The sequence below is a fragment of the Orbicella franksi genome, chromosome 6, assembly GCF_964199315.1.
Source record: "Orbicella franksi chromosome 6, jaOrbFran1.1, whole genome shotgun sequence".
Taxonomy (NCBI): Eukaryota; Metazoa; Cnidaria; class Anthozoa; order Scleractinia; family Merulinidae; genus Orbicella; species Orbicella franksi.
The window spans coordinates 20,859,460-20,872,537 of NC_138150.1; the positions used below are offsets into that span (position 1 = coordinate 20,859,460).

At 37.3% G+C, this 13,078-nt stretch overlaps 1 protein-coding gene across 3 annotated transcripts; it reads left to right on the top strand.

Annotated features, from left to right (window-relative positions):
* The first annotated feature begins 15 nt into the window (after positions 1–15).
* Positions 16–12,575, top strand: LOC145490877 (methyltransferase-like protein 22). 3 transcript variants are annotated; one of them, XM_081469997.1, is made up of 12 exons: positions 16–127; positions 1,449–1,619; positions 3,132–3,172; positions 3,307–3,359; positions 3,775–3,866; positions 4,393–4,461; positions 4,815–4,871; positions 5,213–5,287; positions 6,218–6,317; positions 6,726–6,885; positions 7,320–7,420; positions 12,433–12,575. In XM_081469997.1, exons 1-11 carry the CDS (start codon positions 16–18, stop codon positions 7,344–7,346), a joined length of 957 nt encoding a protein of 318 aa, XP_081326123.1. In that variant the 3' UTR covers positions 7,347–7,420; positions 12,433–12,575. The 3 variants fall into 3 exon arrangements, with proteins under 3 accessions (XP_081326123.1, XP_081326122.1, XP_081326124.1); XM_081469996.1 differs by lacking the exon at positions 12,433–12,575 and having other exon boundaries at positions 6,726–7,417; XM_081469998.1 differs by lacking the exon at positions 12,433–12,575 and having other exon boundaries at positions 6,254–6,317; positions 6,726–7,417.
* Positions 12,576–13,078: the final 503 nt, after the last annotated feature.

A 13,078-nucleotide genomic window follows, 5' to 3' on the forward strand; every position in this document is an offset into this window, starting at 1 on the left:
GGCTCTCATTTAAACATGGCCGCTGTGAAGGAAGTGGAGGAAGAGCAGGAGGAAGAGCTGGAGGAGACATTCTTGTCTGATGTGCATCTTTCTACATCGTTTTTGCGAACGAACAAAGGCAAAATAGGTGAGTTTAGAGTACTTATGGTATTATAAATATGTTACTAGCCTTAGAATTTTGTCACAACTCTCTCAAACAACTCCATGTACAACACTGTAGTACAACTACTCGGGGAAATCGTTTAGAAAACATCCTGCAGGAAAACCCCAGCGACTCGTGTTCCTACAGCACTTCCCGTTCTCCCAAACTTCTACCCCTGTTTGTACAACACGATAGAGACAATGGAAATGTTTTCTATTTCCGAAATAATGGTATGTATACTTCTCAAATAATTAAAGTTGACAGAATGACAAAGGGTGGGGGAGTTTGAGTCAGTTGACTCCTACTAGACTTTGAATAAGTAATTGTAAGCTTAGTGACTCTCTCCTCCCCAAAAGAAAATATACACTATAGCCACATCTGACCATTGTGCTTGTGTACATATTCATGCCCCTAGGCCTCTCTCCCCCTGTCACCTCTCCTATAGTGGCCATATCTTTGAGGTTCTGAGGTTCTCTTGGATTTCAAATAAAGCTAAACCTCCATCTATAGTTAGGAATTTACAGCTAATAAAGTGCTTTGAGGGTTGTCCAATACACTGGTCCAAAGTGAGTCAAGTCATCTTAAACCTTCACAAGAAGTTGTCATAAATAACAGAATCATTGTGGCATGCTCTACTTGCCAGAAATTACATGTAGGCATATAAGAGGAAGTAAGGGTAGCAAGTGATGAATTGACACATGCCAAGACTTCTGGGATTGTTGAGTCCACAGATCAAGACTTCGTAAACATGTTCAAGTGCCTTGAAGGTGATGTGGAAGGGGGGTAGAAAATGTCGTCAAGTCGTGACAAGTTGACATGACTTCAACTTGTTGGAACCGTCGAGTCGACAGAGTGAGACTTAGTATACAAGAGCTTTGAAGGTGTGCATTGGACATGACTCAGTGATTAGTAACCATAGCAACATGCCACCCCGTTAGAAATAATAGAAAGAGAAGAAAAACAAAGTAATTGCTCACAAACAAGCAGAGGAGTAGGGCTGTACGGAAACCTTTACCGCCATAGGAGGTTCCTGAAATGGAACGGTGCCAGTTGCAATTTATACCTCTACTGTATGATGCAAATCCCACTGCTCCCTCTTTACTATCAAAAGGGACATCATTTGGCAAATTGACTACCAACAGAGTAAGAACACATGTATCCATTGAATGTTTAAACAAAGATCCTTACAATCAGCTAATTAAGTTATTAACCTGCCCAAGTGCCCAAACACAAACTATTTTCTCTCCTGCTTATAACTTAATTTTTTTTTTAAATTACAATAATATTAACAGTTTGATTTTGACAGCATTTACTAGGTTCAAAGTGCTGAGACCACCTGACAGTAGTGATAATTCTGATTCCAAGGAAGTAAAAAGAATCAGCAGCCATGAGTGTAGTCCAGACACTGATGAAAGTGGGGATTTATCTCCTCCAAGAAAATTTTTGGCAAGAGATGATTGTGATATCATTACTATAGGTATACAGTTAAGTTTTTAATAATGATTTTGCAAGCTGAATTGTATAGTTAGCTATTTTATATAGGAAAATCTTTGTTTACAATATTTGCCTCATTAGCATACATGTCAGTAATACAGTTTCTGATGGAGCTACTAAAACATTACTGCAGAGTATTTAAAGAGCATAGCATGATTAACTGTCCCAAGGAATTTGAACCCAATGTATGATATACTCTTTGTGTGACATGGGTTTAAAAACTCAATGAGCTCATGTATGAGCTCATGAAGGCTTTTGCTACCCAGAAATTTTGCAGTTTTTGAAAGCCAAGTTCTCCTCGATTATTACACCCAAAGAGCCAACCATTTCAGCAATTACTAAGTTTTGAAAGCTCGTTAAATGTTTGTAGTCAATGTTTCTAGCATGATGCCTTAGTTGTGCAAAGTTATACATGTATGTTAATAAGGAAAAATGTAAACAACAATGTCAAAAAGATCGGCCTATAATTATGTACCAGGAAATTTTTCATAGAAATAATATTTAAACCTATCTGGCGAGAGGAAAGGGCAAAAGTCAGTCTATAGCTGTTTATTTTTTTTTTTTTTCTACGGGTCATTTTCCTTCGAGCAAGCACGAAGCGTGAGACTTGCCGCGAAGGGTCTTTCCCCAGAGCCACCCTCTTGCATTCAGGCTCTTTTGAAATCCCCCGGCCTTTGGTTAATAATAACAACGACAAACTCAAGACAAAATAGAGAGTGTGAAGATAGGCTAAAACGGTACATGAAGGTACAATCGTTTGTTGGGTATTGAAAATCTAGAGTTTTGAGGCTTTTTGGCTTCCTTGATGTACATTTGTAGGGAAAGGCCACAGACTGCCATATGTTGCTTAGAATGATTGGGGAGATTAAAGTGTCTCGCAACCAGTTTAGATGCGTTTTTGTTGTCTTTCTCTACGTCAGGAAGGTGTTCTCGATATCGGTTGCCTGGTTGTCTCTCTGTTTCATCGATGTGCAACTTTTTGCAAAGAGTACAAGTTATGTAGTAGATATTGGCTGAGGTACAGGTGAAATGATTGGTGATCTTGCTGGATTGCTTGGGTCCCGATATTTTCTCAACGTTGCAAATGAAAGGACATGTTTTGCATCGTGTGCGTGCACATTTAAAAGTTCCAGGTTGATCACTTATGTGGAATGCACTTCTGACTAAACAGTAACGTAATAATGTTTTTGTCACGTTTGAATGAAATTAATGGTGGTTGCGAAAAGATTCTACCAGTATTGGGATCATTTTGAAGTAATTTAAAGTTTTTTAGAATGATGGATTTTACTGTGTAGTTGTGAGGGTGAAATGTGAGGGTGAATGGAATTTTATCATTATGTTACCATATGTTGTGTTCAAATGTTGCCATCGTTCGGCCTGTGCTTTATGGTATAAAAACATTTCTAAATGTATTTAAGAATTATGTGATTAAAACTGTTTATCGATTTTCACTACTCTTTTTGTCTCCCCCTTTTTTTGCTTTGTTACCTTCCAGAACATCACCTTTCCACTACAGTTGAAGATGTGGGACTACAGGTATAAATGTTGTTGCTTTATATACAGCTCGAGTTTAGTTTGATGTAACACGCGCTGTTATTGGATAATTTATAGTAACATGGCAGTAGCGAAATCCAAATATTAACATGTTTTATTTCTCTTTTCACTGAAAGGTATGGAGAGGGGCTCTTTTATTGTGTGATTTCTTGGTTCACAGTGAAGAAAGGTAAGCCAGATGGTGAAAAATGTTTGTTTTAAGGATGCCAAAAAAAGAAAAATTGGAGCTTGCTGGGGTTACAAGCTTAACTATGATGAACTAGCCCAAAAGTCACTCTCACAAGCCCCTAAAGTATTTCTTACTAGTAAACATGATTAAAATCACTTAAAATTAAATTAGTATAATAATTTCATCTCTTACGTACAGTGCTTCTGCAAATTTTTAATTTCCCTAATAAGTCCCACCCTCCTCCTCCCCCCCCCCCCCCCCAAATAACTTAACTTGTCAGTCAAGCAAGCAAAAGACAGAACTCACTCCCTCAATGACAAAATCCACTAGCCCATCAATATCGGACGTGACCAACCACAATGTTGGTCAAAAGAAAGGAATTTTTAACTGCAATATGCCAATTCATTTACCTCAGATTTGATGGATGTATTGCTTTGGAACTTGGGGCAGGGCTTGGTTTATGTAGCATTGTATTAGGAAGAGTGGCAAAGAAAGTGTTTTGTACAGGTATGGTTTTATGCTTTTTAGGGAATTTTTAAATATTACTCGTAGTGTAAATCCTTAATTGCTCGAGCTTTCATAAATTACCCATACTCTAATGATAGCTCTGACCGTAATAACGAAGATAGAATAATAAAATGAACCGGGACTAACCGATGAGGGATGGGGGACGGAGAACAACAGCAAGAACATGTAACTTGTGTGCGAACACTCCACTCAACCAGAAGACAAGACTGCGAGTACATGCATGGCGCAAGATGAGCCAGGAGAAAAGATGCTAGGCAAACATGGCAAAAAATCTCCAGCAACTAACAGTACTGACTGCTACTTTTAAAATACATTAAATTTTAAACTGTATTTCAAAGTAATGGCCTAGTGTCAGTTTCCAATCCCATTAGGGAATCACACTTTTTCTTTGTCCGATGCTCGTGTCAGTGAACACCACATTTTATCATTTTCCACTTGTTCGGTATTATATACACTTCATTTTAACTTATTTTGTAAGTTCACAGTAAATCTTTTTAATTTTCAGATGTTGGGGACAGAATTCTTAAAAAATGCCAGGACAATATCACTTCAAACTCTCATATTTTTAAGTATGGTAAGTCTTGCTGAGTCTTTCGTACGGTAATATCTAAACGATAATTCATGATATTTTTTCTTTTAATTTTCTGCCATTCACATGTATGTACATGCATCTATCAACAGTATATTTTAATTGTTACTTTAATATAAGTGATCTTAGTACACTAACAGTGTGGAAGAAGGGTGTCTAGAACACGTTTTTTGGAAAATGTTAAAGGTTTCACGATTCACGCTAAATACAATAGGTGCTGCTTTGTATCTTTAACACACAGCAATGTAACAAAGGTTATCCAGTCCACTACTTACCAAATATAAAATATTGGACCTCTCAGCTATCTCAGTGATGTAATCTCTTGTTTTATTTCTCAGGAAGTGAAGTTGTCACAGTCCGTGAGTTTGACTGGTTGAAAACTGGATTACAGACCGGTAGGGACATCAAATTTCGGCTTCGGCGAATAATTGATCTACTCGCCACTGACAAATAACGATATTTTGCTCGATCCCGTCCAATAATTGTTAATTATTTGTGTTACACGTAAGCAGTCTTACGCGCATGCTTGAAACATCCAGTGCAGACTCATTTGATTCTCGAAAAAAGATTTTTCCTGAAGATCGCCATTACATCATTAGCATTTAAAGAAACTTAAACACCCTTGATAAACTTTCAAGCATTTATTTTAAGCCAAAACTCTGGTCCAATTCTCTTTTCAACTTCAGTAGTACTTATTATTTCCCCCATTTTTTTTTTTTTTTTTTTTCTCGACTAGGTAGGGGTGTTTTCTGTTGGACGAAGGAAGACCAAAAAGCCTTCTCAGACGTCTCGATCGTTCTGGCAGCAGATGGTAAGGATGAAGGCTGCCATACTGTTATTGACCAAGAGAGTATGACTTTGGAGACCCATTCCCAGTGATTTGAGATAAGCTTCAGAAATTTATCTAAATATTAATTCTTTGTATATGGTGCTTGCTGGATTTATAACGAAAATTTTATGACTTGAGTTAAAACCAGACACCGTCCAGATTTTGCGCTTATTGTAGTTCAGCGGTCGCATGCACAGTAAAATAACAGGCTAAAAAAAAAAAAAACCTGACGCTGCCAACAATCTTTTATGATGGGGAGCTTAAGCAACCACAACGGCGACGCCGATAATGATGCTCAGTCAAATTAAAATGAATTATTTTACCAGCGAAATTCGCGATTGTCTAGATCGGTACACAAGTGGCTCTAAAAACATGCTCAGGCTAAATATGCAATGACAACGTTCAATTCCAAATGAAAATTAGGCGTCGTGGGTCGCGTTCCTCAGACTAGGCAGAACTAGGCCATTTCACGTTCTAGTTTTGCAGGGGACGGCAAAGAAATAAATGTACTAAGATTTATAACGCACGCGCTCAGCTATTGTTTTGCTCATTAAATCTTTTGTTTGGTGTCGTTCTTGTTGTTGTCGTTGTCGTGGTTTGCTTTAGCTCCCTGATGCCTGGCAAAAAGGACGTTTTCCCATTCCCGTGCTCTTGTGTTTGCGCTCAAACATCAAAGTTGCATTTCTGAGTAAAACAAGCAAACATGTGGCAGGCATATGCCTGTGTACTTACGTACCTTACTCCTGCTTTACAAAGGTGAACAGTGTTTGAATTTGTGCTATATGTACGAACAGTGCTTTCGCTTGTGCTAGACGTATGGCCAGCACTTGTGCTTGCTTTGTAAGCGTAGACTAAGCTTGTGTTAGGTCTAACCTGAGGGTTTTCGTTTTCTATTTTTTGAATTACTGATAGTAATTTATGACGATTCGTTGACTGATGCCTTCATAGAAACTATGTTGCGTCTTTTGGAACCCAACAAGGGGATAGTGCTCTTCCTGGCAATCGAAAGACGGTAAGTTGGAATGAGTAAACAAAACTGCACATGTTTGAACAATGAAACGAGTTTAATTTTAAACGTGCAGGAAAATCAAGGTCACACCAATGGTGCTTTAGAATGAAGCTAGGCTTGTTTGTAAAGCATATTTTGCACACGTCCAGTTTTCTTCTAAATATTTGAAATAAATATATCAGTTTAAAATTAGTATTGTAGAGTGGTCCAGTCTAATATATTAATATCATAACTAACATAAATAAAAATTGTAATAATTCTATTTGAATTTCTTGCAAATCAGACTATAGCTTGTTCTGTTGTCATATGCCAATTAACTTTGTTTCTCTTGTTGTTGTTGTTTTTATTTTCCTTTAAAAAAAAGAAAAAACGCTTTAAACAAAGACAATACAATCGTCCTTTTACTTTCAGATTGAATTTCACCATCGAGGACCTAGCGGTGACATCTCCAGCATACAACTACTTTCTTGATAGAATAGAAGTACTTGAAAGGAAGGACAAAACAATAACAGCAAGGAAACTTGGCACCGAGTTTCCTCAATACCTGCAGTATGAGAGGGTCAAGGAATTGGTAAATAGCGCTATATTGTATTATGCCTTTGTCAGAGTATGTACCCCGAGAGGATGAGCCGTAGGGAAATCGGCCACCTCGTCTTTTGTCAGTGAATCGATCAATCAATATATCTATCTATCTATCTATCTATCTATCTATCTATCTATCTATCTATCTATCTATCTATCTATCTATCTATCAATCTATCAATCAATCAGTCAATCAATCAATCAATCCAATCGTAGCCGGATGAATACCATCTACAGGCCGTGAGAGACTTATGATGGTATTCTTCTAGAACTAGTATTGAGATTCTCTTCTTCCCTTCCTTTTGTTATTCCTCCTTCCCGTACATCCCCTCCCTCAATTAATCCCTCCCTTTGTCCCAACCTCCCTCCTTTCTTAAATCTGCCTTTGTTTGTTAATATATTTATTTTCGTTGTCCTTTTGAGGAATTGTGGGAGATTAAACCACCTTGAACACATTGTTGATACAAAACTTGTGGCCACTTACAACCTTTGGAGTTTGCGCTTTCGAGAGGTTAACGTTTAAGGTAAGAAAATTAGAACTCTGTAGTACTGTGTAAGGTTCACAACAGTGTTAATAGCATATAAGGTTAACGCGAATTGCAAAAAGGGAAAAGAAACTATTTTCTCCATTCGTCACCCCTAGTGTAGGGAAATCGGCCGCCGCGTCTTCTGCAAGTGAATCAATCAATCAATCAATCAATCAATTGTAGCCAGATGAATACCATCTACAGGCCGTTACGCACTTCTGATGGTCGTCTTCTAGAACTAGTTTTGAGATTCTACATACTTCAATGGCAAAGCTTTGCGCATAAGTTGGGAAACTTTCTGTATTTCCGTAAAAAGGTACGTCGCTGAACTATCTACAGTCTGTTGGACCAATATCCTTGCACAATTTCCTGTGTTTACAGTGTACTGTTTGCGATTATCCCCTCGAGATAGCGGGAAACAACTACAGTTGTTAATTTGGCCCTCTGCTCTCTTTAAATTAATGCTCTGCACAAAGGTTCAAATCATTGCTTTCATTAACCCATTGTTACTTCTTCCCTTGGAAGCGAAAGTCCAAGGGAAAGTCCTGCTCTGATCACTGCCTGGATTCATTTCTTGGTAGCCCCGAGTTCAAATCCTCTGCCACACTTTTAAAAAGCCAACTGGTTTGCCTCCGGCCAGCTGGGATTCTTAACAGTGTTATGTTCAATTTGAATTTCAATGATTTGTTTAATTTGTTTGCTCGGCCCCACTAGCACTAGGACTGTGCTATAAACATTGCCGAGGTTAAATAAAGGTTATAGATAGATAGACAGACAGACAGACAGTTAGATATTTAAAGGTAGACCCTGGCATAAATTCAACAGTACCCTTGTGAGATGACTTTAAGAATTCCTAGGAATTCCTAGGAATTTCCTAAGAATTCCTAGGAAAAAATTCCTAGGAATTCCTAGGAATCTAAGGTGTGAATTTTCACGGTAATTCGGACTCGGAATTCCAAGTTTACATAGAGCTGACTTGGAATTCCTAGGAATTGCTAGGAATTCCAACTGAAATATACCCACCTTGAAAATTTCTTAAAATTCCCAAAAATTCCTAGGAATTTCTGAGAATAACTTGGAATTTGTAGGATTTTTTGAGAATAGGTTGGAATTTTTGGGAAAATCTGAGAAAAACTGGGAATTTTGTGTCATTTGTAGGCCAGACAAAATTTTGATGATAAATGCCTAGCATTAAAATAACAAATAAAGTCACTGATATCACATCAAACAGGTTTTAAATGAATGGTTTATTACAATGGCTCTCATGAATTTAAACATAAGAATAATCATCCTGTTTCTTTTTCATTACATCAAGAATCAAAAGTAAAACTGAAAACAGATATGAAGGTCAAACTTTTACATGTTTGATAAAAAGAGAACTTTTTCAGATAATTTACTTTTTTAGTTTACAAATCCAACAATTTTCCATACACAAGATTTTACCTTAAATTATTGTTATTGTGTGGAACATATCTGGATTTTCATGATTGTAAGGAATCAATGATAAGAACAAAACTGAGACATTCCTTAAAATTAAAAAAAGGCTGAGTTTGGGCAAACTTAGCTGCTGTTCAGTTATTTCTGTTGATTCTGCAGCTAGCCTCTTCATCTTCATCTTTGTTGTATGACACCTAAAACAAAATTTAAAAAAATACATTACACTGCGATATATATGAGGTACTGTAAGACTAAGATCCAAATATTTATGTGCTCACAGTTTAATACATGCAGCTAATTAAGGCCTGACTGTAAGCTGGTTGAAATGTTAAAAGAGAAGACTTGATAATTGTGAAGGTGCTTGTACACTATTGATAAATATGTTACATAAATCTTGAGCTTACAGTAGACTAAATCAAGGTTTTCCTTCTTCTATAAGTGTATCAACAACTCTCGAATTGGAGGATATATATCACGGTTTTTAGCCAAATTTAGACATTAGAAATATTAAAAAAGACACTTAAAACATTAAAGGAACATTGAAATAATAGAGTAAACGCAAAAGAATATACGGATGGACAAAATTGAAGATCAACACGTATTGCCATACAGTCAGGCTGAAACACACATGAGACATATCAAACTCATGCAGACTGTGGCTGCCTCGTTGGAGTTTTTGTCAAGAACTTTGACTGGGATCAGAGAGAACTGCTATATTTGTTTCGTTTGAACAAGTGTGGCGAGAGAAACGACTTGTTATTCGCAAATCAAATTGTTTAGGTATGCCCTCTGGGCAACCTAAATTGTTTCAACCTTGCTTTAGCTAGAATTCATTTCATTCCATGACTGAGTGACCCACTCGTGTATGATTCGTGATGACAAAGTTCGTTCAAAAGCTTTTGTCTAAATAAAAGAAGTTACTTTGTATAATATAGGGTTACTTGAATTTGATTACTCACCAAATAATTTTGTATACAGCTAATCTGCCCTTTGAATTTTTCCCTGTTGAAACATCCACAGTAAGACTTTCTTTTAGCTCCAAATCTTCGCCAAGAATAACATGTTTCTCATCAATGACACTCACGCTGTTTTCTTCTAGTCACAGGACCGCAGAAAAAACCATTTTGATATAATTTTGGAAGTGAAATCTACTAATACGCACAAGCGATCAACCGTTAACGCTAAATTCAAAGATGGGCGCCAAAAGAGAATGACTAACGCGATCTTTGTCACGCTCAGTCACGAGGATAGTCACGTGAAAATTCGCGTGCTGTGATTGGTTCAGTTGATCAGTTGAGGAGAGAATGGAAACTGGAGAAGAAGGAGAGAGAGACTGGCAACAAGGTTGCCAGACCAGTCGCTTTCCATAGTAACTCTGCTTCCCTTTCCACGCTGTGTTGGTGGTCTTTTGAAAGATGGGTCTTGCTTCAAAAGGAAAAAACTACACAAACTTTTTACGAAGAAATCGAGGAAACTGGAACGTACTTTAACTAGTTGATCTGTTCCCGACGGTTGTCAAGATAACAAAGGATCGTGAGGCACTTAAATCAAGTTCACTGCAAAGGTAAGGAATCCAATTTTATAGGGATTTTCTGTTATGATAAGCTATAATTCTAAATAAATCAAACTAAGCAATGCATTGTGTGCTCTTTAAAAACCCCAAAAGCCGAAATTCACCTAAAAGGTTTCAGATCGACCTGAGAAAACAAGATAAATTCTGCAAAATAAGCTTAAGCTTGTTGTAAGTCCACCAAATCTATTTTGAGAGCCCACGTGTTTCAACACCCAGTCAGCACGATGCAGCAAGTAGAAATTTGCAATGCTTATCATTTTTTCCTTTGAATTATTTATAAGGATTAACATTATATGGGATCTATAGTCTTTTCAATACATCAAGATGTAGGTTTTTTTTTATTTGTCATTTATTTATGTCAGTTATTTATTTGTTTCCCACTGACTCATAATCTTTTTTATTCTTTTGATTTTGTTGTGTCATGAATTAAAGTGACCACGAGGACAAGGAAATACAAGAAACATATTGATGATCCCACTATACCCATACCAAAATCTACAAGATTTGACCACATAAATTGCTTAAAGCAGTCTTCCCAGGCCAGTTGATGTCATCTCCCTCTCTTGCATTACTTTTTCCTGGAGATCATTTCCAGCACCACAAACAGAACACCTCAGAGTTTTCGGCTCGCCTGAGCGAGATGGCTGTTGACAGAAATGTTGTGGATGACTTTGATGGACTATGGAGTCAACCTTTATGCAAGAATTGAAGCTTCACGAAAGCATTTGATGAAATTGAGTTGCCTATACACTGTACCTGAAAAGACCACAGAAGTACCAATTGATGTAATACACACAACAACTCAGATTTGTCCACAGACAGTGATTCAGATAATGATGTTGAAGTTTCTAGTTCTGACTCCTCTGAAGAAATAGAGAACTCTGACACTGACGGCCATTCACTGGACTCCCCTGATGAAAGTGAAACTAATTGTTCACAAGAAAAGAACATTTTCTGCCAAAGAATATGCCTGTATGGCTATTCTGGCCTTAATTTCAAGACATTGTATGACAATGAGAGGCTGCTAAAGATATCCTTGTTTTAATGAAACTACGGGTAATTTGTCCAGAGAATGTCACAGTGCAGTTTTGCAAATTTACAGCAAGTGTGTGGAAACTGTGAGCTTTTCATTTCTGACATCTGTGAGAGATGTCTTCCTCTTTTTCCTAAAGTCATAAAGGATCAAGTCAAAAATTGTTCAACAGTGGCTGTGATGGGTATGTGTGTGAATCTACAATTATATTAAATATATACATGCATATATATACTTTTGGTTTTATTGAAATTGTAAATAATATACATTTATGCTGATAGGAATTTTTTGCCTAATCTATTTATCAGATCTGAGAGCATCCATTTTTCTATCAGTTAAACTCTGCATGTTTGATTTAAGGGTCCATACGGGCACATATACACTAACAAATCAGGTTGGATCTAAAAAGCAATGTTATGAGTGCTATAGTTTTATGTTGAGTTGTCAGACGTAAACTGGAATTAATGTAGTTACATTTGTTTGGAAATAATTACGTTGGAGCTTGACAACAATAAAAAGGTATGGAACTCCAGGGAAATGATCCTGTTGATTTTTACTAATTCACAGAAACTGATTCATGCACTGAGTTCATCTTTAATTTTGACATTTTGGGAAATTTATAGAAATTTCAAACACAATATTTCATGTGTTTTAGCTGTTCCCAAAAATTCCCAGTCATACTTTTCACTATTCCCAAATATTCCCAGAAATTCCAAGGTCTTGGATTAAGCATTATTTGCATGGCTTGGAATAACTTGGAATTCCTAGGAATTCCCAATAATTCCCAGTCATACTTCCACTATTCCCAAATATTCCCAGAAATTCCAAGGTCTTGGATAAAGCATAATTTGCATCTCTTGGAATAACTTGGAATTCCTAAGAATTCCTAGGAATTCCTAGGAATTCCCAGACTACTGGGAATTTATTTCGCAGGGGTACTCACAACACCTTTAATTCCTTTTTCAGATATCTTCAGTTCCAAGATGGTAGTGATTCAGCGTCCAGATCAGGTTGGAAGGTTTCTCGGAGAGATGCTGATCCAACACCCTGCAAGCAGAGCCTTTTCTTACAGTTCATATGCTTTGTACCGAGAAAAGACTGTGCACAAATCTGCTTTAGCCTTTGAAGTCGCCGTAGCCCCAGCTCTTGGGCTAGTCATTCTGTAAGCATCAACTTTTATGAGAAACCGATGGTTGAAACTGAGCCCACGGGATGCAAGGAAAACATGGCAGCAAAAGGGCCGGTGAAAGGAGATCGTGTGAAAACACCGACGGTCTGCTTACACATAAACATCAGTGAGCTTTTATCAAGTCTTTCACATCTGGGACAGATACTTTCGCATCTTTGCCCACAGTCACTGGTCACGGAAAATCTTTCATTTTATAAGCTTATCAACCTTCGCTTCTGTTCAGGTGTTCAGACAACGGCTTAGTATGTTGTTATCACAGTATATATACTGTAACATTTTAAGCCACTAACCACGGTCGGTGCGGTATTTACTGGCCTAAAATGTTAAAAATTTACCGACTAGCAAATTAAGCCGTTAGTTATTGGCCTAAAATGTTACAGTATGTAATGAGTGTGGTTCCAAATTAAGCCGTTAGTTATTGGC